Consider the following 27130-nt stretch of genomic DNA (forward strand, 5'->3'; position numbering starts at 1 on the left):
GCAAGATAGAACACCACAGGGGACTAGTACTTCTAGTGGCCCCGGAGTGGCCAAGAATGCCATGGTACGCAGACATGCGAAGACTTCTTGCGGGGAACCCTCTGTGCCTACCTCCACACAGGGACCTTCTCCGGCAAGGACTGATCCTCCACGAAGACCCGACTCTATTCTGTCTTATGGTCTGGCCCTTGAGAGGACTCGCCTGAAGAAAAGCAGATACTCTTTTCTTCACATCTTTTCTCCACATCGCTAGCTTATATACGAATATGAAGAGTATTCGAAGCCTGCTGTGAGGACCGTGAGATCATTCTGCGGACAGTCAAAATTCCCATGATCCTGGAATTTCTGCAGGATGGCTTGGGGTTGTCTCTCAACTCCCTCAAGGTTCAGGTGGCCGCGTTAGCCTGCTTCAGAGCCAAAGTGGACGGCATCAGTCTATCAACTCATCCAAATGTTTCCCGCTTCCTGAGAGGGGTCAAACAAATCCGACCACCATTGAAGTGACCGGTGCCCCTATGGGGAATCTCAATCTAGTTCTAGACTACCTAGTGGGAACTTCCTTCAGACCAACACGCGGCCTGTCACTATGGCTCCTGACCTTGAAGACTGCATTCCTAGTGGCAATATGTTCAGCCCGTCGTATCTCCGAGCGTCAAGCGCTATCCTGTCGGGAACCGTTCCTCAGGTTCACACCGGGAACCATACAGCTATACACTGTCCCTTCCTTTCTACCAAAAATGGTTTCTCAATTTCATCTAAACCAAACCATCTCACTGCCATCTTCAGACTAACATAAGGACTCTGAAGACTCACGCCTTCTTCACCATCTAAACTTCGGCAGACTCCTAGTTTGATACCTGGAAAGATCGGAATCTGTGCGAAAGACGGGACCACCTATTCATCCTTCACAGCGGGAAGAAACAGGGGGAAACGGCCTTGCGGGCAACCATAGCCCGCTGGATCAAAGAAGTAATCAAGGCAGCCTACGTAGAGGCAGGGAAGCCCCTACCTTTGCAAGTCAAGGCCCATTCTACAAGGGCCCAGGCAGTGTCCTGGGCGGAAACCAAGATGCTGTCGCCTGCCGAGATCTGTCGGGTGGCAACATGGTCCTCCATACACACCTTCTCCAGGTTCTACTGCCTGGATGTCCAGGCCTGGGAGGACACAACCTTTGCAAGGGCGGTACTAAGTGTGCCACGGGCAGCCTCCTGCCCTGTTCAGGAGTAGCTTTTGTACTTCCCATTGGTCCTGAGTCCATCTGGCTACACGCTAGGAAATGGAGAAATTATTTACCTGATAATTTCGTTTTCCGTAGTGTAGACAGATGGACTCAGCACCCTGCCCACGGCTGCCCCGGAATCCGGGAACCTCAGGTGACAAACCCTGAGAACAAGACACACAGGGTAAGCCAGGTATTATCCCTAGTTCAAGACACCCATAGTTGCTGGGTGTCGGCGTTATCCGGTTGAGTGCACTGGCGGTCTCCAATTTGGAAATCAGTTTGAACCAGTCCTAGTTAATTAAGTTAACCAAGTTAATCAAGTTATTAAAGCACACATATATTCACAATTGCTTTTCGAGGAGAATACTGAAGAGCTGAGCTTCCTGCAGGGGTATATGTAGGCTGACGTCAGCTTTGAAATCTGACTTCGTCTCCCATCTATACCCATTGGTCCTGAATCCATCTGTCTTACACTAAGGAAAACAAAATTATCAGGTAAGTCATTTCTCCGTTATCTTAAATTTAAACTGCAGTATTGTCAGGAAAAAAAATAGACCAACTAAATAGACTGTATTTTATCTGCATCATGCAGAATGTGTAACATGTGAAGTTTTTGTCGTTTTGCTTCCTCTCTAGGTGTGGCATAGCCCTAGCACTAAACAAGCTGGCACAATACTTGGATGGGTTTCAAATCAAGCCTCTTTTTCAGTTCTTTGTTCCTGATGCCCTCAATGATCGTCACCCTGAGGTCAGGAAGTGCATGTTGGATGCTGCTCTTTCTGCACTCAACACCCACGGCAAGGTAGGTCTCTTGAGTGCAAAATTGCATCAGGCCAACAGTTCTAGAGAACCCCGTATGGCAGATACTTTAGAGTAAACTGAAAAGTTTTGATATTAGTAAATAATATGCTGTAAGTCTTTATTTATCTTGTTTTACATGACTGTGTCATGAGACTCTCTGCTTTGCTCAGGCTGAGCACCAGAAATTCTCTTTAATAGCATCATGCTAAGAAGTTAATCCTTGTATGAGAATATTTCTGTCATTAATGTTGCATACCTTGCTGGCTGGTGGTGGACTAAATAAGCAGATTTGTGTGGGTTTTTTTTTTTTAAGTGCCTTATTAAGCTCATTCTGTTTCCATACCAGTATATTATGAAGTGACATATTTGTTTCTTTTTTTAGGACAGTGTTAATTCTCTCTTGCCAGTATTTGAAGAATTTTTAAGAAATGCTCCCACTGATGCTAGTTATGATGCAGTGAGACAGAGTGTAGTCATTCTAATGGGCTCATTGGCAAAGCACTTGGACAAGAATGACCCCAAAGTGAAACCAATTGTAGCCAAACTGATAACAGCACTGTCTACGCCATCTCAGCAGGTATCTTCTACAGAATCTCTTGGGATCCACTGCTTAGGCGCGCTAGAGACAGTACACAGTGCCATTATTTATTTATTTATTTTATTTATTTCTTTTGTATACCGACATTCGATCGAGATATCACATCGGTTTCCAGATAACAGGTTGAATAGAGCCAGAACTGCCCTATTTTACATTGTAACAAGATAACAGTTGATTAAACAATTAATATAAGGAACATTGTAACATAAGAATAAAATTAAAATTAAATATTAAATGTGGGTATATAGATGTGGCATATAGCATATATACAAAATGTACAATATGACTACATTATACATTAGCAGGGGTTCCATTGAAGGGGGGCTCTAAACAACAGTTTGACCCTGTCATTGCTGATGGGAAAGTGGCGGAGAGCTTTGGGTTTTTAGAGATGTTGCAATGGTTCTACATAAAAGGAGAGTGTTAGTGTTTGGTGGTGGATTTGGATTTAATTACTCTCCTTTCCAGACCATTGCTGAAGATGATTTGCAATTTAGATGCAGTAGGTAGGTTTGTGTGACATGAATATACTGATATTTCTTCTTTGATGGGTGGTTCTTCAGGTTCAGGAATCTGTAGCCAGCTGTCTGCCACCTCTTGTACCAGCTATCAAGGAGGATGCAGGAGGAATGATACAAAAGCTCATGGAACTGCTGTTAGAATCAGATAAATATGCTGAACGCAAAGGTGCAGCCTATGGCCTTGCTGGCCTGGTGAAAGGCCTGGGAATCTTATCTCTGAAGCAGCAAGAAATGATGACAACTCTCACAGATGCTATTCAAGATAAAAAGAACTTCAGACGACGTGAGGGTAAGAAAGGGCTGCCTTCTTTCCCTTTTCTCAAACCAAAGACAAGGGAGGGGCATTTTCCCCCCATTCCCACAATCTGGATCCTCCCTCCCCTGAAATACTTTTGTTTACTGTTCATTAAAGAAGGGTTTGGATAAGGACTGCTGGTAGATGCCAGGAATACATTAATTACAGAGGTTGATATTACTCTGGCATACAGAGAGGAGGGTTTGTATGGAGCCAGCAAAACTGTAAGTGGTCAAGGCAATAGGACCAAGTGGATATACTAAGAATGATGCCAGCAAGTGTCACATAATGCAGCAGCTTCACCCCTAATACCCATGCAGGGTTAACCCTATGGCCACTTGGAGGTCCTATCAAGCACTGCACAGGCCTGTTGCTCATGTGCTTCTACACGGACAACTTCTCACCGCGCCAGCTGGGTTTCTGCTTGCCTCTGGGCAAGTTCCCTGACCACAAGTTATCCCCTGGTGGTTTCTAGGGCCACTGAGACCCCTCATAACTAAGGGGTCACACAGTTCCTAGAAATACACCCACAGACCAAATATACACAATACCAGGATTGTTAGTCAGTCCAAGACAGGCAGAGCTAACAAACTAATAAGTTTATTAAGAAAACGTAATAACAGTGAACGGATAAAAGTTTTACATTTCAAACAGAAACAGGTAACACAACAAGGATTAAACAATATAAACTAGCTAACACTTTTCACTATCTTACTAGTGCCTGGGGAGGTCTGGAAAAGTCTGTCCACAGGAGTTGAACAGGGCCTCAGTGCAGAGATCTGTTCCCTCTGGACTCCCAGCTGAGACTGGAGAGTTCCAGAAACCTTAGAGCTGAGTTCTTTGTCTCCAGGGCCAGTCAGGGCACACAGCATTAATAGTGAGCTTTCTGGCCAATGGTACTATAGGGTGTTTCGGTGTTAAATGCACTCAGGGCTGTTGGAATGTATATGCTGATCAAAGCCACCTTCAGTCAAGTCATCATTCAAAGCCTCTGTTTGAACCTACAGGCAGAGGTCCAACACCATCTGCAGGGCCATCACACAGGAAATGAGCTCTTTGGAGAAAAGTGTTATAGAGCAGAAAAATAAACTACTAAACATGCAAAACCTCTGTTTTGCCACAGCAAGATTTTTTTTTAGCAATGTAATGTTTTTTTTTCAGTTTGAGAAATGAATTGAACTGAAAAACTGAACTGAACTGAAACAGAAATTTTAGACATTCACATCCCTCACAGAAGGTCTGCAGTTTTCCCAAAATAGAATTAAACTTGTAACTGTTTTCCTTTAATTGAATATCAATTTAACAATATGTGCAACTTCAAAAAGCTGAAGATATCTGTGATTTTTCCTAGGACAAGCAGGATGGTTTTCCTCACACATGGGTGACATCATTGGATGGAGCCTGGCATGGAAAACTTATGTCAGTTTCCAGAACTTTGACTGGCACCTACTGGGCATGCGCATCATAGCATCAATCCAAAAGGATGGTGGGCAAACCAATCCAATCTGGTTCAAGGCCTTCCATTTCAGATTCCAGAACCTCAAATAACTTTAACAGATGCCTCCAACCTCGGCTGGGGTGCTCACGTTGCACACCTGCAAACTCAGGGCATCTGTTCTCCAGAGGAAGCCAAACACCAGATAAATTTCCTGGAGCTTCGTGCAATCAGATATGCTCTCAGGGCTTTTCAGGATCACCTCTCCAACCAGGTCATCCTGATTCAAACCAACAACCAGGTGGCCATGTGGTACATCAACAAGCAGGGGGGAACGGGCTCCTACCTCCTGTGTCAGCAAGCTGCACAGATATGGGCGGAGGCCCTTTCCCAGTCGATGTACCTCAGGGCCACCTACTTGCCGGGAGTTGACAATGTGTTGGCGGACAAGCTGACTCGCACTTTTCAACCGCACGAGTGGTCCCTCAACCCTACTGTAGCGGACTCAATATTCCAACGTTGGGGTTACCCTCACATAGACCTCTTTGCGTCAATTCACAACTGCAGAGTAGGGAACTTCTGCTCTCTCAATTACAGCCAACACCGCCAGCCCAGAGATGCTTTCTCCCTCTCGTGGGCCAGCGGTCTCCTTTATGCATACCCTCAACTTCCACTCATTTCAAAGACTGTCGTGAAGTTGCGCAGGAACAGGGGTCTAATGATTCTCATAGCCCCTCATTGGCCATGCCAGGTCTGGTTTCCAATTCTCCACGACCTATCGGTACACCAGCACATTCCTCTAGGGAAGGACCCGCTTCTGATCATTCAGAACAATGGCTGCCTTCGTCACCCCAACCTCCAGGCCCTCTCCCTGACTGCCTGGATGTTGAAAGGTTAATACTTCAACCTCTTAACCTTTCAGAGCCGGTTTCCCGTGTCCTAGTAGCTTCACGAAAGCCTTCCACAAGGCAGTCTTATCGTTATAAATGGAACAGGTTTACGGGATGATGTACTTCCATGTCCATCGATCCCTTCACTTGTCCCACACCGAAGTTTCTGGACTATCTCTGGCACCTGTCAGTCAGGCCTCAAAACTACTTCTATCAGGGTACATGTCAGTGCAGTAGCTGCCTTCCGTAAAGGTGTGGGGGATGTACCCATTTCAGTACAACCCCTCGTCACACGCTTTTTGAAGGGCTTGCTTCACCTTAAACCTCCACTGCGCCCTCCAGCCCCTTCTTGGGACCTCAACATGGTTTTGGGAAGGCTCATGAAACCGCCGTTTGAGCCTCTCCAATCCTGTGATCTCTGTTATCTCACTTGGAAAGTGATTTTTCTGTTGGTGATCACATCGGCTCGCAGAGTTAGTGCGTTACATGCCTTAGTCACCTTTACCTGCCTTACACTAAACTTCTGCATGACAGGGTAGAACCCCGCACTCACTCTACATTTTTGCCTAAGGTAGTATCAGAGTTTCATAATAATCAATCCGTTATACTACCCACTTTCTTTCCCAGGCCCCACTCAAACCCAGGAGAACGGGCTCTGCATATCCTTGACTGTAAACGTGCTCTAGCTTTTTATCTAGACCATACAGCTGCCCACAGGAAGGGCACTCAATTGTTTGTTTCCTTCGATCCCATCAAATTGGGCAAACCTGTGGGTAAGCAGACTCTCTCCTCCTGGTTAGCGGACTGTATTTCCTTTTGTTACCAACAGACAGGCATTCCCGCTTCAAGACCGTGTTAAAGCACACTCTGTTAGGGCCATGGCAACATCAGTAGCGCACCTATGCTCGGTGCCGCTTACTGACACGTGTAAGGCTGCTACCTGGAGCTCTCTCCACACCTTCGCAGTCCATTATTGTTTACACAAGGCTGGCAGACATACCATCTTTGGCCAGTCTGTGCTATGCAACTTATTTGCGAACTGAGGTACCAACATCCTTCACCAACCTGGTAGGGTTCAGGATGCCCTCTACCAAATTCCATCCCAGTTCTTGTGCCTGTTGCACGTCTTTAAGTACATTTGGTGCATTGCTCGGGCATCCTCGGCTCGGTACTCACCAATATGTGAGGACTACCATCCAGCTTGTCCTGTGAGAAAGCAGAGTTGCTTATCTGTAACATGTGTTCTCACAGGACAGCAGGATGTTAGTCCTCAAGAAAACCCGCCCACCACCCCGCAGAGTTGGGTTCACTTACGATTTATTATTTTATTTTTCGTATATACTTTTACTATAAGACAAAACTGAAGGGGGACCCCTGCTGGCTGCAGGGTTGATGCTATGCTGGGCATGCCCAGTAGGTGCCAGTCAAAGTTCTAGAAACTTTGACAAAAGTCTTCCGTGATTGGACTCCATCCTGATGATGTCACCCATATGTGAGGACTAACATCCTGCTGACCTGTGAGAACACCTGTTACAGGTAAGCAACTCTGCTTTCCCATGACCTGTTCCTCAGCACTTAAAGATATGCAGAACAGGAAGTTAGAAGTCCATCTCCAAAAGATACCTGAGGTGTCTTCTCTGGGCATTCGGGCTGTGGTTTGCAGCAGTTTTATGCTTTGGCTGGTTTGCGCTGGGTTGAGCAGCTGCAGGCTGATAAAGCGATGTCAGTGTCAGAGGCTAAGCAGGCTGAGTGGCTGGAAGAGTGGTGGCCTATGGAGCAGATGCAATATATGATCTCATCAGAACGTCCTCCAGGACTTATGATGTCAGTGGTCTCTGTCAGAGGAGGCTCCTTTGGTTGAGTAACTGGTCAGCAGACATTTGGTATGTCTGTTAGAGGCGTTACCCTTTAAGGAGAAATTGCTTTTCGGAGAGAACTTAGAGGAGCTTGTGAAGCATCTGGGAGAGAATAAAGGGCATAAGTTGCCGGAGGATAAGCTGAAGAGCGGAAAAGGATCCTTTTCTACACGGCCTTGCTTTTGGATGGATTGGCGGTTTTGGCAGAATCGGGCTTTGGGAGGAGCTTAGAGACAAGACACTGGGAGGCAGCAGTTCTGGAACCAGTTCTTTTGGTCCATCCTCGATCTGCAGAAGGTGAACCGTTGCCTTTGGGTTCCTCGCTTTCGTATGGAAACCCTGAGGACTCTGATGGCTGCAATTCGAAAAGGGGAGTTTCTCACTTCTCTGGACCTCACAGAGGCGTATTTACACATTCCAATCCGGCTGAATCACCAGAGGTTTCTGCGGTTCAAGGTATTGGGACGACACTTCCAATTTCGAGCCCTCCCATTTGGTCTCACAACAGCTCCTCGCACATTCACCAAAGTGATGATGGTGGTGGCGGCGGCGGCCTTCCTTCGTCAAGAGGGAATCTTGGTCCACCCGTACTTGGATGACTGGTTGATTCGCGCGAAGTCTCGGGAGGACTGCGAGAGATCAGTGCACATGGTGATGTTCACATTGCGATCCCTAGGTTGGGTAATCAATGTGCAGAAGAATCACTTGGAAGCCACTCAGAAGTTGATTTATCTCTGAGCACAATTCGATACCTTGTTGGGCAAAGTGTTTCTAGCGGCGGACCGAATAGGGAAGTTGCAGGAACAAATACATTCCCTTCTTCGAAGGAACAATCCCTCAGCGTGGCATCATCTTCAGGTCCTGGGCTCCATGGCTTCAACCTTGGGCGTTTGCTCACTTAAGACCTTTTCAGGGTGCGCTTTTGTCTCGCTGGAGCCCAGTGTCGGAGCAGTTCCATCTACCAATGCCTCTACTTCCGGAATCCAGAGCCAGTCTGTCATGGTGGCTGTCACTGGACAATCTGGAACTGGGGGTGGATTTGGACACTCCGAAAAGGCTGATAATCTCCACCAATGCCAGCCTCTCAGATTGGGGGGTGGTGTGTGCAGACAGGTCCGCCCAAGGGCTCTGGTCGGCGATGGAAAGATCCTGGTCCATAAACTGGCTCGAGACCAGGGCTGTACGTCTGGCCCTGCGGGCATTTCTTCCCTGGATCCAGGGCAGAATGGTGCGAGTCTTCTCGGATAATGCAACAACGATGGCGTACATCAACCGGCAAGGCGGGACTCGAATTCCCGCCATAGCACTGGAGGCACGTCTTCTGTTCACCTGGGCAGAGCGCCATCTCGAGGGCATTGCCGCATCCCATGTCGCGGGAGTAGAGAATGTGCAAGCCGATTATCTCAGCAGTCAACAACTAGACCCAGGGGAATGGGAACTATCTCTTGAGGCATGGAATCTCATTTGCACCAGATGGGGAACTCCTCAGCTGGATCTGATGGCAACGCAGACGAACGCAAAAACAATTAGTTTTTTCAGCCGTCGCCGAGAACAGGGCTCGGTGGGCATTGACGCTCTCGTGTGTCCTTGGTCCACGGGGATTCTGCTATATACCTTCCCGCCCTGGCCCCCTCATAGGTCGGCTTCTCCATCGCATAGAACTGCACCCAGGAAGGGTGATTCTGGTGGCGCCGGAGTGACCACGTTGTCCGTGATTCGTGGATCTGGTACGCTTGGCTCTAGAGGGTCCACTTCAGCTGGCACATGTAACGCATCTGCTCAGTCAGGGGCCCATATTTTCGGATATGGAGGATCGCTTCTCTCTTGCGGCTTGACTTTTGAGAGGCAACATTTACGCTTCAGGGGTTATTCAGAACAAGTCATTTCCACCCTCCTACAGGCGAGATGTCCAGCCACCACTATGGCCTATGTGAGAGTTTGGAAGCTTTTTGAGACGTGGTGTCGTCAGCATTCCTGCGACCCTTTAGCGGTGCATGTTCCTCTGGTGCTTGACTTTCTGCAAAGGGCCTCGCTAAGGGCTTGGCCTTCAATTCCCTTCGTGTACAAGTTGCAGCTCTTGGTGCCTTGCGGGGAAACTTTGACGGCTGTTTGCTGGCAGAGCATCCAGATATTGTTCGGTTTCTTAAGGGGGTCAAACACTTTTATGCCCTCCCATCCGTTCGGTGTGTCCAGATTGGAGTTTGAATTTAGTCCTGCGAGTTCTATGTGGCTCTCCTTTCGAGCCTCTTCGTGGAGTTTCCCTGAAAGATCTGACTTTGAAAACGGTGTTTTTGCTGGCCATTTGCTCGGCCCGTTGGATCTCAGAGTTGCAGGTGCTGTCTTGTCGGGATCCTTTTCTTTGGATTTACGACGATCGGATATCGTTACATACGATTCCGTCCTTTGTCCCTAAGGTGGTTTCAGCCTTTCAAGTCAATCAAACTGTGTAACTTCTGGGGTTCCCCAACTGGTCCCGGGAGTGTACTCAGAACAGAGACCTTCATCTTTTGGATGTGCAGCGCACCTTATTCCGTTATCTGGAGGTTACCAATGACTTCAGACGTTCTGATCATTTGTTCTTTCTCTTTGGTGGCCCAAAGAAGGGGGACAAAGTGTCAAAGGCGACCATATCTCAGTGGATTAAGGAATCCATTTGCGCAGCATACATAGCCTGAGGGCGTCAGGTGCCTTTGGGTCTCAGAGCTCATTCCACTAGGGCTCAGGCTACCTCCTGGGCAGAGTGTTAGTTACTGTCGCTTCAGGAGATCTGTAGGGCGGCGGTGTGGTAGTCTATTCACACTTTTATGAAACATTACCGATTGGAAGTTAAGGCTTCTGATGAACCATCCTTCGGGGAGAGTATGCTTCATGCGGGTCTTTCAGGTTCCCACCCAGTGTAGGGTGGCTTGGGTACATCCCACTTTTCTGGACTGATCTGGGTATGTTCAGGAAATGAAAATTGGTTCTTACCTGCTAATTTTCATTCCTGTAATACCACAGATCAGTCCAGAGGCCCACCCCTTTCTTCAGATACCAAAAGACTGTCTTGGGCAGAACCTGCTTAAGTTTTTTATTGTTGAAGCTCTTTTTTTGCAGACATGATTTATGGAGCAGTTTTTAGCAGTTGTTCGGTCTGGTTTTTGCCAGTGACGAAGTGGTAGTCCGGAAATTTGGTTGGGTGCTACCCTTCTTTATTTAGTTTTGTTAGTATAGGCTTGGGTACAGGTCAATACTGAGTGACTGCAGCTGGCACTCTCGTTATGTAGCAGTGCCCAAAGTTCTAATTGTTCTCTGACTCCACCTGCTGGTAGGGATACACAACCCACTTTTCTGGACTGATCTGTGGTACTACAGGAACGAAAATTAGCAGGTAAGAACCAATTTTCATTTTGAGGTGCAAAGGATATCTCGAGGATGTCATTTCCACTCTGCTGCAAACTAGGAAGACCTCAACATCCTTAGCCTATGTGAGGATGTGGAAAGTTTTTAAACTTGGTGCGCAGAGCAGGGGGTTGAATCTACTCAAACATCTATGGCACACATTTTTACTTTCTTACAACGGGGGTTGGTGAAGGGTTTGGCCTTTAACTCCCTCAGAGTCCAGGTGGCAACATTGAGCTGTCTTAGAGGAAAGGGGCAGGGAGCAGCCCTAGCTGCACATCCAGATGTGATGCGTTTTCTCAGTGGGGCAAAGCATTTGTAGCCTCTGGTGTAGAATGTGTCCTCCCTGGCACCTTAACTTAGTTCTCAGGGGGATGTGAATGGCTCTGTTTGAGCCACTTAAAAGGGCAACTATGAAGGATCTTACCTGAAAGGTTGTTTTTATGGGGGCAATTTATTTATTTATTTTATTTATTTAAAATCTTTTCTATACCGTCGTTCAGTATATTACCGTCACAACGGTTTACATAGAGGCACATATAGTAAATTGCACATGCATCTGTTTCTATTATTAGTAATGGAGGTGCCTGATAAGCTTGGTAACATAGTTTCACAATAATGGCTATATGTTTAGTGTTGTCTAATCTGACCTGTGACTACAATAAAGACTGTTAGATTATACATTCAATTAAGAGGTGTAGTAAACAAACCATGACGTACATACATAAAATGTGCTAGTGCTGTATAAAGATTTTGTGTGTACAGCTTTCAGTGTTTTTCTCCTTCTCGCTCGCTTTGTGAAAAAGCTTCTCTAAAGAGCCATGTCTTTAAGCTCTTTTTGAAAGTTTTGAAATCTCTGTAGTCTTACCTCTATGGGCATGGTATTCCATAGTATCGGTCCAGCCAATGATAGTGCTCTTTCTCTGACTTGTGTTAGTTTTGCAGTTTTGACTGAGGGGGTGGTTAGGAGGGCTTTGTTGGCAGATCTCAGGTTTCTGTGTGGGACTTGGACGTGGAGTGCTGTGTTTAGCCATTCAGCTTTTTCGTCGTGGATTAGTTTATGTATAGAACATAAGAACATAAGAACATAAGAAAATGCCATACTGGGTCAGACCAAGGGTCCATCAAGCCCAGCATCCTGTTTCCAACAGTGGCCAATCCAGGCCATAAGAACCTGGCAAGTACCCAAAAACTAAGTCTATTCCATGTAACCATTGCTAATGGCAGTGGCTATTCTCTAAGTGAACCTAATAGCAGGTAATGGACTTCTCCTCCAAGAACTTATCCAATCCTTTTTTAAACACAGCTATACTACCTGCACGAACCACATTCTCTGGCAACAAATTCCAGAGTTTAATTGTGCGTTGAGTAAAAAAGAACTTTCTCCGATTAGTTTTAAATGTGCCCCATGCTAACTTCATGGAGTGTCCCCTAGTCCTTCTACTATCTGAAAGAGTAAATAACCGATTCACATCTACCCGTTCTAGACCTCTCATGATTTTAAACACCTCTATCATATCCCCCCTCAGTCGTCTCTTCTCCAAGCTGAAAAGTCCTAATCTCTTTAGTCTTTCCTCATAGGGGAGTTGTTCCATTCCCCTTATCATTTTGGTAGCCCTTCTCTGTACCTTCTCCATCGCAATTATATCTTTTTTGAGATGCGGCGACCAGAATTGTACACAGTATTCAAGGTGCGGTCTCACCATGGAGCGATACAGAGGCATTATGACATTTTCCGTTTTATTCATCATTCCTTTTCTAATAATTCCCAACATTCTGTTTGCTTTTTTGACTGCCGCAGCACACTGAACCGACGATTTCAATGTGTTATCCACTATGACACCTAGATCTCTTTCTTGGGTTGTAGCACCTAATATGGAACCCAACATCGTGTAATTATAGCATGGGTTATTTTTCCCTATATGCATCACCTTGCACTTTTCCACATTAAATTTCATCTGCCATTTGGATGCCCAATTTTCCAGTCTCACAAGGTCTTCCTGCAATTTATCACAATCTGCTTGTGATTTAACTACTCTGCACAATTTTGTGTCATCTGCAAATTTGATTATCTCACTCGTCGTATTTCTTTCCAGATCATTTATAAATATATTGAACAGTAAGGGTCCCAATACAGATCCCTGAGGCACTCCACTGTCCACTCCCTTCCACTGAGAAAATTGCCCATTTAATCCTACTCTCTGTTTCCTGTCTTTTAGCCAGTTTGCAATCCACGAAAGGACATCGCCACCTATCCCATGACTTTTTACTTTTCCTAGAAGCCTCTCATGAGGAACTTTGTCAAACGCCTTCTGAAAATCCAAGTATACTATATCTACCGGTTCACCTTTATCCACATGTTTATTAACTCCTTCAAAAAAGTGAAGCAGATTTGTGAGGCAAGACTTGCCCTGGGTAAAGCCATGCTGACTTTGTTCCATTAAACCATGTCTTTCTATATGTTCTGTGATTTTGATGTTTAGAACACTTTCCACTATTTTTCCTGGCACTGAAGTCAGGCTAACCGGTCTGTAGTTTCCCGGATCGCCCCTGGAGCCCTTTTTAAATATTGGGGTTACATTTGCTATCCTCCAGTCTTCAGGTACAATGGATGATTTTAATGATAAGTTACAAATTTTTACTAATAGGTCTGAAATTTCATTTTTTAGTTCCTTCAGAACTCTGGGGTGTATACCATCCGGTCCAGGTGATTTACTACTCTTCAGTTTGTCAATCAGGCCTACCACATCTTCTAGGTTCACCGTGATTTGATTCAGTCCATCTGAATCATTACCCATGAAAACCTTCTCCATTACGGGTACCTCCCCAACATCCTCTTCAGTAAACACCGAAGCAAAGAAATCATTTAATCTTTCCGCGATGGCCTTATCTTCTCTAAGTGCCCCTTTAACCCCTCGATCATCTAAAGGTCCAACTGACTCCCTCACAGGCTTTCTGCTTCGGATATATTTAAAAAAGTTTTTACTGTGAGTTTTTGCCTCTACAGCCAACTTCTTTTCAAATTCTCTCTTAGCCTGTCTTATCAATGTCTTACATTTAACTTGCCAATGTTTATGCTTTATCCTATTTTCTTCTGTTGGATCCTTCTTCCAATTTTTGAATGAAGATCTTTTGGCTAAAATAGCTTCTTTCACCTCCCCTTTTAACCATGCCGGTAATCGTTTTGCCTTCTTTCCACCTTTCTTAATGTGTGGAATACATCTGGACTGTGCTTCTAGAATGGTATTTTTTAACAATGACCACGCCTCTTGGACATTTTTTACTTTTGTAGCTGCTCCTTTCAGTTTTTTTCTAACAATTTTTCTCATTTTATCAAAGTTTCCCTTTTGAAAGTTTAGCACGAGAGCTTTGGATTTGCACACTGTTCCTTTTCCAGTCATTAAATCAAATCTGATCATATTATGATCACTATTGCCAAGCGGCCCCACCACCGTTACCTCTCTCACCAAGTCCTGTGCTCCACTGAGAATTAGATCTAAAATTGCTCCCTCTCTCGTCGGTTCCTGAACCATTTGCTCCATAAAGCTATCATTTATTCCATCCAGGAACGTTATCTCTCTAGCGTGACCCGATGATACATTTACCCAGTCTATATTGGGGTAATTGAAGTCTCCCATTATTACTGCACTACCAATTTGGTTGGCTTCCCTAATTTCTCTTAGCATTTCACTGTCCATCTCACCATCTTGACCAGGTGGACGGTAGTATACCCCTATCACTGTAGTCTTCCCTGATACACAAGGGATTTCTACCCATAAAGATTCAATTTTGTATTTAGTCTCATGCAGGATGTTTATCCTGTTGGACTCTATGCCATCCCGGACATAAAGCGCCACACCTCCTCCCGACTGCTCCTCTCTGTCATTGCGATATAATTTGTACCCCGGTATAGCACTGTCCCATTGGTTATCCTCTTTCCACCATGTCTCTGAGATGCCAATTAAGTCTATGTCATCATTTACTGCTATACATTCTAATTCTCCCATCTTACTTCTTAGACTTCTGGCATTAGCATACAAACATTTCAAAGTTTGTTTTTTGATTGTATTTTTATTCTGCTTTTTAATTGATAGGGATAAGTTAGAATTTTTTAGCTCAGGTGAGTTTTTAGTTACAGGCATTTGGACTACTTTTCTAATTATTGGAACCTCACTGTCGGGATGCCCTAATTCTAGTGCATCATTAGTATCCTTTAAAGATACATCTCTCCGAACCATGCGCTGCTGAGCGACTGTCGGCTTTCCCCTTTGTTCTAGTTTAAAAGCTGCTCTATCTCCTTTTTAAGGGTTAGCGCCAGCAGTCTGGTTCCATCCTGGTTAAGGTGGAGCCCATCCCTTCGGAAGAGACTCCCCCTTCCCCAAAAGGTTCCCCAGTTCCTAACAAAACTGAATCCCTCTTCCTTGCACCATCGTCTCATCCACGCATTGAGACTCCGGAGCTCTGCCTGCCTCTGGTGACCTGCGCGTGGAACAGGGAGCATTTCAGAGAATGCTACCCTGGAGGTTCTGGATTTAATCTTTCTACCTAAGAGCCTAAATTTGGCTTCCAGAACCTCCCTCCCACATTTTCCTATGTCGTTGGTGCCCACGTGTACCACGACAGCCGGCTCCTCCCCAGCACTGTCTAAAATCCTATCTAGGTGACGCGTGAGGTCCGCCACCTTCGCACCAGGTAGGCATGTTACCAGGCGATCCTCACGCCCACCAGCCACCCAGCTATCTACATTCCTAATAATCGAATCACCAACTATGACGGCCGACCTAACCCTTCCCTCCTGGGCAGTAGGCCTTGGGGAGATATCCTCAGTGCGAAAGGACAATGCATCACCTAGAGAGCAGGTCCTTGCTACAGGATCCTTTCCTGCTACATCTGGTTGGTGCTCTCCCATTATGAGACCTTCTTCCTCCAAGGCAGCACCAGGGCTGCCAGTCTGAAGTTGGGACTGGACTACTATGTCCCTGAAGGTCTCATCTATATACCTCTCTGTCTCCCTCAGCTCCTCCAGGTCTGCCACTCTAGCCTCCAGAGATCGGACTCGTTCTCTGAGAGCCAGGAGCTCTTTGCATCGCGTGCACATGTACAACTTCTCACCGGTGGGTAAAAAATCATACATGTGACACTCGATGCAAAAGACTGGGAAGCCCCCCTCTTGCTGCTGGACTGCTGCCTTCATCTCAATTTTGATCAGTTCCTAGTTAAGTTTTAGGTTGCTATGGGATTAGGAATGTGTCTAAGTTCCTTTAAATGTATTAGTGAATTCACTATATGTCTGGTAGTGGCCTACTGGGGTCTGATCGAATTCTCAATAAAGTTTTTGTTGATGGGGTTTTTTTTTTTTTTTTTTTTTTTTTTGGGTTTTTTTTTGTGCAAGTGGCACCTGCCTATAAATTAAGGGATGAGCTTGGGGTGGGTGGGCGAGGGGTGGGAGGGTTGGGAATTACAAACAGTCTAACTTTAGTTAGTCAGCCTGAGTGACTCACAGCTCCCTTGATTAACAAATGTTGTTCCCTATTCAAACCTAATCACACTACCTCAACACCTTTCCAAGGTGAGTAACTGAGCTGAAATATTCAACTTTTTTACTTTGGTATATACTGCTCCTAGCTTATTTCTAGCTTCTGGCTACTTTTTTGTTGGGTTTTTTTTTTTTTTTTTTTTGTGGATTTTTTTGTTTTCAATACAATGCACTCAGTTATTTATTAAATAAAACACTTAGCTCTTTAAAAGTCTGGAGGACACTTTAATAGTCAGGCAGACTTTTTAAAAAATAAACACACTACCTACTGCTACCTTATTGACTGACTATTTAAAAATGCAAACAGTCTAACTTGTTTTATTTACTGACTGACTATTAAAGGCACAAACACACAAACACACTAAATATATTCCCAAATATAGTGCAAAGGGTTTTATATTTTACCCTGTATTCAATTTGTTGCGCTAGGAGGATTTTGGAACTATAGGCTCTGTCGTGTAAGGATCCTTTTCTGAGTATTATGGATGCTAACGTCACTTTGTGCACGGTTCCTTCTGTTTTTCAGAAGGTGGTATCTTTTTGTTTGAATCAATCGGTAGAGCTACCGGGTTTCCCAAATCTGGATGTGGCGACGCCTCACGCGAGAGAGTTGTGGCTTTTGGATGTGAAATGAGCCTTGTTGCAGTATCTTAAAGTCACTAATGGCTTTTGGCTATCAGATCATATTTTTGTGCTATGGAGTGACACAAAAAAGGGACATAAGCCTTCAAAGTCCACCATAGCGCAATGATTGAAAGAAGCGATAGGTTCAGCGTACATCTATCAGCCCTGTACCTGAGGGGTTAAGGGCTCACTCTACTCGATCGCAAGTGGCATCCTGGGCCGAATGTCAACAAGTATTGCCATATGAGATTTGTAGGGTGGCTACTTGGAAGTCATTGCACACTTTTTTACCAGACATTTACCCTTTTCCACTGAGAACATTGACCATTTAATCCTACTCTGTTTCCAGTCTTGTTAACCAGTTTCTAATCCACGAAAGGACATCACCTCCTATCCCATGACTTTTTAGTTTTCTTAGAAGCCTCTCATGAGGGATTTTGTCAAACGCCTTCTGAAAATCCAAATACACTACATCTACCGGTTCACCTTTATCCACATGTTTATTAACCCCTTCAAAAAAAATGAAGCAGATTTGTTAGGCAAGACTTCCCTTGGGTAAATCCATGTTGACTGTGTTCCATTAAATCATGTCTTTCTATATGCTCTATGATTTTGATCTTGAGAATAGTTTCCACTATTTTTCCCAGCACTGAAGTCAGGCTCACTGGTCTATAGTTACCCGGATCGCCCCTGGAGCCTTTTTTAAATATTGGGGATACATTGGCCACCCTCTAGTCTTCAGGTACAATGGATGACTTTAATGATAGGTTACAAATTTTAACTAATAGATCAGAAATTTCATTTTTGAGTTCCTTCAGTACCCTAGGATACATACCATCCGGTCCAGGTGATTTGCTACTCTTTAGTTTGTCAATCTGGCCTACTACATCTTCAGGTTCACAGTGATTTCGTTCAGTTCGTCTGACTCATAACCCCTGAAAACCATCTCCAGAACTGGTATCTCCCCAACATCCTCAGTAGTAAACAGGAAGCAAAGAATTCATTTAGTCTTTCTACGATGGCCTTATCTTCCCTAAGAGCCCCTTTAACCCCTCGGTCATCTAATGGTCCATCCGACTCCCTCACAGGTTTCTTGCTTCGGATATATTTTTAAAAGTTTTTATGAGTTTTTGCCTCTGGCCAACTTCATTTCAAATTCTCTCTTCGCCTGTCTTATCAATGTTTTACACTTAACTTGACAGTGTTTGTTTTATCCTATTTTATTCAGATGGATTCTTCTTCCAATTTTGAGGATGTTTTTTTGGCTAAAATAGCCTCTTTCATCTCACCTTTTAACCAAGACGGTAATCGTTTTGCCTTCTTTCCACCTTTCTTAATGTGTGGAATACATATGGACTGCACCTCTAGGATTGTATTTTTAAACAATGTCCAAGCCTGTTGAACACTTTTAACCTTTGCAGCTGCACCTTTCAGTTTTTTTCTAACTATTTTCCTCATTTTATCTAAGTTTCCCTTTTGAAAGTTTAGTGTTAGAGCTGCAGATTTACTTATTGTCCCCCTTCCAGTTATTAGTTTAAATGTGATCATGTTATGATCACTGTTGCCAAGTGGCCCCACCACCGTTACATCTCTCACCAAATCCTGCATTCCACTAAGAATTAAATCTAAAATAGCTCCCTCTCTTGTTGGTTCCTGAACCAATTGCTCCATGAAGCAATCATTTATTACATCCAGGAACTTTGTCTCTAGCAAGTCCTGATGTTACATTTACCCAGTCAATATTGGGGTAATTGAAATCTCCCATTATTATGGCACTGCCAAATTGGTTTGCTTCCCTGATTTCTCTTAGCATTTCATCATCTGTCTGACCATTTTGTCCAGGTGGACAGTAGTATACTCCTATCACTATACTCTTACCCAACACACATGGGATTTCTACCCATATAGATTCTACTGAGCATTTAGTCTTTTGTATGATCTTTATCCTGTTGGACTCTATACCCTCCCGGACATAAAGTGCCACACCCCCACCAAGTTGATCCTCCCTATCATTGCGATATAATTTGTACCCTGATTATAGCACTGTCCCATTGGTTATCCTCCTTCCACCAAGTCTCTGTGATGCCAGTTATGTCAATATCATCATTTGCTGCTATACACTCTAACTCTCCCATCTTACTTCTTAGACTTCTGTCATTGGCATACAGACATTTCAAAGTGTGTTTTTTGTTTGTTTTAACAACCTGCTTTTCAGTTGTTTGGGATAATTCGGAAATGATTAGCTTCGGTGATTTTTTACATATAGGCATTTGGACTATGTTTGCTTTTAATGGAACCTCTCTGTTGGGATGCCCTAACTCTCCTGTTTTATTAGTATCCTTCAATGATACATTTCTCCGAACCATGCACTGCTGAGTGCCTGTCTGCTTTCCCCCTTGTTCTAGTTTAAAAGCTGCTCGATCTCCTTTTTGAAAGTTAGTGCTAGCAGCTTGGTTCCACTCTGGTTAAGGTGGAGCCCATCCTTTTGGAAAAGTCTCCCCTTTCCCCAAAAGTTTCCCCAGTTCCTTACAAAGTTGAATCCCTCTTCCCTGCACCATCGTCTCATCCACTCATTGAAACTCTGGAGCTCTGCCTGCCTCTGGGGACCTGCACGTGGAACAGGAAGCATTTCAGAGAATGCCACCCAGGAGGTTCTGGATTTCAGCTTCCTACCTAAAATCCTAAATTTGGCTTCTATAACCTCTCTCCCACATTTTCTTATGTCGTTGGTGCCCACATGTATCACGACGGCCGGCTCCTCCCCAGCACTGTCTATAATCCTATCTTCTTCGCTCCTGTTTCACCCCCTGCTTGGATGCTGTGTGAGAGGGAGGAGCTACAGCACTTAGCAGAGCAGTTCTTTTTCTGCTCCCTGAGATTCTGGGCACTGGTTATAGAATTGAGGCATTAGCCCCCATGCTGCTCACCAGCTGTGGGGGTATTCCCTGGGTGGGAGCTTGGCTCTGTGTCATTCTAGTGTGGCATACTGGCAGTAAATATGTTAACAAGTACTGATACCTTATTGAGTCAGCTTATTCGCAGCACTAAGCACACCACCTATTGGGAAAACAGAACAAGCTGGACTTCTGCAGATTCCTACACAGAAATTACCTGTTAGCAGAATACCTCATCTTAGTCACACATGCAGAACACAGACAATCCCTCACCAAATGCAGACTAAGAGACCACAAATTAGAAGTAGAAATGTGTAAAGTGTGAACTCTTTGCTATCTATTCTAGCCACACCCATCATTTCCTATTCCCTGCAATTGCTGGGGAGGGGCTGGGATTAGGGAGCAGAGTAACTCTGTCAGTTCCCTCCCCACCTGTTTCATGCACTACAGGCTAAAACCTGGGTTCAAAAATGAATTTTCAGGTCCTGTTAAGAGGTGAAGTCACAAAGTGTTAAATCTCTTAAAAAAAAAAAAAAAACAACAAAGCTTTAAAACACAAGAATAATCAAAGTATGATGAAAAGCAAATACTTGGGGGCCGATGCAAAAAAAAAAGTGCTGAAAGCGGGCGCTGAGTGTTCAGCACCCACTTTCCTAATGCCCCCCAGGCACCTCTCCTGGGGCTGCCATGCAATATTAAAATTACGGGGTGCACTGTCAAGGAGGCGCTAAGGTTGATTGTGCACCCCTAGCGCATCCTTGACAACGGACACCCAGGAGAAGTCGGCTGTCCGTGGCTATCCGCTGGTTAAGAAAACAGACGCTGAATTTATCCGTGTCCGTTTTCCTAATCTGTGCACAGCCGGCACTTAAAAAAATTTTTTTTTTAAATCTTTTGTTCCTCCTACTTAATTTCACCATGATATTAAGTTGGAGGATGTACAGAAAAGCCGTATTTCCTACTTTTCTGTACAACGTTTTGGGGGCACTCAGAAATTAACGCATGCTCTGGACAGACGTTAATTTCTGAGTGCAAAAATGTGCGTATTGGATGCACATGTTTTTCTTGCATTTGGGGTGACTAACTAATAGCCTCATCAACATGCATTTGCATGTGATGGGCGCTATTAGTTTCACGGCACATTGTGGAGGCGCTAATCCTCTTAGCATAAGGGGCTGAAGATATGCCTACACAACCCACGTCCAACTGCGGATTAAACAGTGCGCTTGGGTGAGCACATTGTATTGCATGGGCCCCTTGGTATGTCAGTTTGTTTGTGCTTAGCAAAGATATTACAAAGTGATTAAAAACGCTGATGGCTCTGAGTTTGTGTGGCTGTCAGAACCTATTTTTTTGCTGTGATTGCTGCTGTTCTTTTCCACTTTCCAGAAGCTGGTGCCTTAGTTAATCATTTAGTCTGCCTAATAATAAAGTGCAGTGCTGGTTTCGAGCACTGTCATGATTAAAGTCCCCTCCCTGATAGATGCTATTATTTTATTTCCTACATCCCTTTAACAGATTGCCAGCTCTACCAGCTTAGGTCTTCCTGGTGTGCAGCCCCTTGGTTTCAGTTGCATGAGGGAAATGTTGATCTATAGATAAGTATAATGCATGTTTCTGGTTTGATGAGGTTGAATGAATTGCTGCTGGTTCTTGTTTTCTGTGTCCTTCTCTTGGCTGACATCACGTACTGTTTCTACAGGTGCTCTTTTTGCCTTTGAGATGCTGTGTAACATGCTAGGGAAGTTATTTGAGCCCTATGTGGTTCATGTGCTACCTCACCTTCTGCTCTGCTTTGGAGATGGGAATCAGTATGTGCGAGAGGTTAGTACAGTTTTACAGTTCCTCTTAGACCTGAAATGCATAGCTGGACGTATTTGAGTTGTGATCCCCAGATTCTGGATGTTATGCTGGCCGGGGCTGGGGAAATTGTTGACATTTCCCAGAGTGAGGAAATTACAGCTATCACACAGTAATGACACCTATGACGCTAATAACATTTGCTTACAGGTTTTCTGTGCCATATTTTGAATGTAGCTTCAGTCTATGTCCTCCTGCCAAGCCCTGAAGCTACGATGGCTAATCAAAGAGGAAGGGTGGGCTGTAATTAGGAAAAAATCTATGGTGGCCTTAATGGAAAGTTTATAATGCTGGTGTCATAAATGGCAGTGCTGAAGGAGGTTCTGAAAAGTATGGAGAGAATGAGCCATGTAATGTTTCAAGGGTTTAGATCCCTATAAAGAAACCTGATCATGATGTACATAAGGAGGAGCTTACAACCCCTGGAGCTTAATCCTGCCCCAAGCCTTAGTTTCTACACACATGCCTAACCCTCCCCACACCTCTCAAACCCCATAACCACTTCTATATCCCTCCATTCCCTACACACACACACACACACACCTTCCACCACCCATTAACCCCCACATCCCACCCTGTTGCTGCACATAATTTCTGCCTTATAAGTAGCACCTTCTGGGGAGGGGATGGCTGCTTGTTGCACATGGTATATGGCCTGCGTATGACACATTGTGGGGATAGGGTGGCTCCTGTGATTGTACAGATAGTATATACCCTGCACATGTACTCTCTAGGGAGGGGCAGGTTTCTATAATGATGCACATGATACTTGCCGTATGTATGGCGCACATTGGGGAAGAGCTGGCTCCTATGATGTTGAACATGATATATCCCTTGTGTATAGTAATCTGGGACCATCTGATAGTGTGCATGGTGTGTGCCCTCTTGGGAAAGGCTGGTTCCTGTGCTTATAGTTCCTGTTCCTGTACATGTAGTATATGTATGCACTGTGTATAGTCCTCTGTGAGGAGAGGCCTAGCCCTGTGATGGTGCACATGGTGCATACCTTTGTATAGGTCAAAGAAAGATGATGTATACGAGGGACTTCCTTCCAAAATGAATAGACATAAAATATAGAAAGAGGGAGAAAGTGTACTTCACAGTTTTATTAATGATACAATTTGGAGCATTTCTTTTTTGTTCAAAAGTTTATAATAAAGATATTTTATGATAGCTATTGTGTGCTTTGGTAAAATATCTTTAAGATTCGCATTCACATAAGTGTTAATCATACAAATGTGCTTCCATGAGACCGGAGTTATACAAATATAATTCAATAAGACCGCATGAAGGAGTTGACTTCACATGTTACAGACAACAGCATAGCTCATCTCAGTTGACAAACTGAAAACAGAAAAGGAAGAGAAAACAAAAAAAAAAAAAAAAAAAAAAATTAGATCAAAATTCTGATTTATCTTCCCAAAACCACATTGCCCTAAAATCTAGTAAGTGACAGTGCACAGCTGCACATATTATTTTTTAATATATTTGTGTCTCAGATAGTGGTTGTGGAGTTTAGGGTATGTTCGGTTAACTTGTTCTTATTTCTTTTGATGATGCATAGGTTTACCCTAAATTCATATCCCAGTGTGGTTGTGGGAAGAGAAATCAGACAGCCCCTTTATGTATGTTTTTTGAATTCCAGTAGTGCCAAGTATGTAGGTCTTATTAGAATTTTGCTCTAATTTTTCTTTTTTAATTTTTGTTTTCTCTTCCTTTTTTGTTTTCAGTTTGCCAATTGAGATGAGCTATGCTGTTGTCTATAACATGTGAAGTCAACTCCTTCATGCGGTCTTATTGAATTATATTTGTTGAACTACAGTCTCATGGAAATACATTTGTATAATTAACCCTTATGTGAATGCAAATCTCATGTGCAGGATGTCACAGTAGCTATCGGGTCTCTTTTTTAATTCATTCATGATGTTAAGAAATCCCCTTTAAGAAGCTATTTCATAACGAAACAGGGGTCTCTGTTGGGGTTTTTGTGATATTTAGTGATTTTGAATATTGTTTGCATGAGTATGCAGCTTGAATGTGATGTGTGTATGTCTGTTGGATGAATCATTAGGTGAATGGAATAGGTTTTAATTGAGAACAAGTAAAGGTGGTGATCCTTAGCTATTGTGTGCTTTGGTAAAATATCTTTATTATAAACTTTTGCACAAAAAAGAAATGCTCCAAATTATATCATTAATAAAACTGTGAAGTACACTTTCTCCCTCTTTCTGTATACCTTTATATAGCACTATCTGGGGGAGGGACTGAGCCTTGTGATGGTCAATGTAGTATATGCCCTGCATAGCGTGCACTCTGGAGAGGGGCTGAGCCCTGTGAATAATGTACAAGGTATGTGCCCTGTATATGATAGCTATAGAATAAACTTAAAAAAGAAGTAAACCAAAAAATTTGCAACACTTAAGTAAAAAAAAAACCCCCAAAAAACAATTATGGTATCATAAAAAAGTGAATTTGGCTCAACTACAGGCACATAAACTCTTATCATATACCATCAAAGTGCATCATTCAGTTCCATAGGTGTGTATAAATTACAAATAATATAGTGCTATGTGTGGAATATTAAACAAAACAAATAAAAATTTTCAGTTCCTGTTCATACACCCAGATCAGTTCAGACGCATAGGTTTTGCCTCCCTACCAGCAGGTGGAGACAGAGAAAAAAGCTTTACTGACACTGCTACTTAACCTAGAGTGCCACGTGCAGTCCCTCAGTATTTATCTGTCTCCAGTACATGGTAGAAGTGTAACATCTGCAGTCTGGAGTTTGAAAAATAAAACAAGGCGAAGGACTTGTCTCTGGAGTGTTAAGCTTCATTAAGGGTCATCCCCGGATTGAGTGGCTGAGCAGAGGGTTGGGGACCTTGTCACCATCAAAGTGCATCATTCAGTTCCATAGGTGTATATAAATTACAAAATAATATGTCATGTGTGGAATATTAAACAAAACAGTCATATCAAAATTTTAGATTAGATTTGAGCTTACATGCTGAAACTTTGTCAATCAGGGTTTGTTTTCCTTGATAGTCTAATATGCCTGGGACCTTTATATAGCAAGAGAATCTTTGGAGCAGTGTTGCTTTTCAGATAAGTAGTTTTTGGATAAAGAAGTTTTATATAGCAGTTTTGTTTGATATTCCACACACAGCACTATGTTGTTTTGGAATTTATGCACACCTGTTGACATGAATGATGCATTTTTGGTATATGATTAGAGCTTATATGTTTGTGAAGTTGAGCCGAGTTCAGTGGCTAAAGACACTTTTTATAATACCATCTTTACACTAATTTTTAAATATTTTTGCTTAAATATTGCAAATATTTGGTTCCCTTCTATTCTGAATTTATAATTAGAGTGAAACCTATATTGCTTCTTTTTTGGTATTAGCTATAGAATAAACACATGCTTAGCATGAGCTTGGATGTTCTTCAGTAAGCTACTGATATCCTTTGAGTGTGTCCTTCCTACTATTGGCTCTGGAATGCTAAATTTGCAGTCCTTTAAGCGCACTAAGAGCTTGGGGCTATGCTGATGAATTCTGTGGGTAGTGACTATTCTCTTGGGTTCAAGGGTTGAGTACTACATGTTTTGTTTTGGTTTTTTTATCAAGAGGATAAATAAAGTAGATTTATCTCCCACATTTTTTCTAAGGCTGCAGATGAATGTGCCAAGGCTGTGATGAGTAACTTGAGTGCCCATGGTGTAAAACTGGTGCTGCCATCTCTCCTAGTAGCACTTGAGGAGGAATCCTGGAGAACCAAAGCTGGTATGAAACTTCAGAATTTGAAATGACTCAAACATATGTAATTCTGATGCTGAGTAGCTTCACTGTTTTTTCCCCCCACAAGATTCTTTATTGCTATTGAGTTTCCCAGCTTTCTTTACACTGATAGCGTACCATCCAGAGAGAGGGTCCAAGCTCCCCTGATGCTAATGGCGTCCCAACTTCCCTCACACTAACAGGGTCCCAACCAAGAGTTTTTGTTCATCCCCCAAATCAGTATAGATGCTTGGGCTTTTCATTCCTTCCAGAAGATGGTGTTATGCTTGCCGCCCGCGGCAGCCCCACAGTGCGGCCCTCTCACCTTTCTAAGCAACTTCCAGGCTCCAACTCCCCATCGCTTGTGGCAGTGGCTGCTGGCTCCGACCTTGGGCTCCGACCTTGGGCTCCCGCCAGCGCCTCCGGCCCTGCTCCACGTCCCGGGACTTATAGCGAAGATGCCACCATCCGTTGGGCCTCTCTGCGGGGTTCGCAGAGGGCGCGCCCCTCAGTAAACCTTTTAAAGGGCCCATGGTGGGAACCTGGCCGCAGACCCGGATGCTGACGTCAGACCCTTCAGCGTGTAAATGCTCAGGCCTCGCACCATAGCGTTGCTTTTGCAACAGGTCTCCTCGGTTCCCTGTTTGGTTCTGAGTACTCGTTGCCTCCGTGCTTCCTTGATCCGTATTTCTTATTGTCTCCAAGTTCCTGATTCCTCGTTCGTCTCATTTGTACTCTGATTGGCCTCCCGGTGCCGACTTCTGCTACGTCCGACCTTGCTTGCCTTCTCCAAGCCTGACCTCTGCTACGTCCGACCTTGCCTGCCTTCTCCAAGCCTGACCTCCGCTACGTCCGACCGCGCCTGCGTTCTTCGTGCCTTGACCATTGCTACGCCTGACCACACCTGCCTTCTCCGTGCCTTGACCATTGCTACGCCTGACCACGCCTGCCTTCTCTGTGCCCTGACCATTGCTACGGATGACCAAGCTATAGACTCCTTTGTGTCCAGAGTTCTATGTTGCTTGCTACACCCTCCAATTGCCACCAGCTCTCATTCCAGTTCGTCAGTGACGCCTCTGGGCGTGGATGCCTTTCTTTGCTCAAGCACCTTCAGTCAATCCTCGTTCCTTTGTGCTTGGGTTCCTGTACTGGGACCAGTCCAGGTTACAACTACGCCACCTACTGGCTGCTGTCTCTGGGCTGAACTACCTGCTTTTGATGTCCAATCTCGAGGCCCGCCTAAGTCCTGCCAGCCCCGGCACCCAAAGGCTCAACCCGAGGGGAACGTGGGCTGGTGTAGGTGAAGCTCCAGTGGCCTCTAGCTTCAGCCCACTCCACCTGCTGACGGTGGGGACCTGTAGGCCCTTGCCTGCGGGTTGCGTCAACCCCTCCTCAGTCCAAGAATCCACCTCCAGTGCAACAGATGGAGACAGAGAAG

At 44.3% G+C, this 27130-nt stretch overlaps 1 protein-coding gene across 1 annotated transcript in view; it reads left to right on the forward strand.

The window, feature by feature from the left end:
- The window catches only part of GCN1 (GCN1 activator of EIF2AK4), a 433190-nt gene that overhangs the window by 231339 nt on the left and 174721 nt on the right, over positions 1 to 27130 (forward strand). Inside the window, 5 exon segments of the mRNA XM_029571925.1 lie at positions 1859 to 2024; positions 2406 to 2600; positions 3185 to 3431; positions 21756 to 21877; positions 25584 to 25698. Of these exon segments, the coding sequence (XP_029427785.1) occupies positions 1859 to 2024; positions 2406 to 2600; positions 3185 to 3431; positions 21756 to 21877; positions 25584 to 25698 (845 nt within the window).

Source organism: Rhinatrema bivittatum, chromosome 11, assembly GCF_901001135.1.
Source record: "Rhinatrema bivittatum chromosome 11, aRhiBiv1.1, whole genome shotgun sequence".
In the NCBI taxonomy this organism is placed as follows: Eukaryota; Metazoa; Chordata; class Amphibia; order Gymnophiona; family Rhinatrematidae; genus Rhinatrema; species Rhinatrema bivittatum.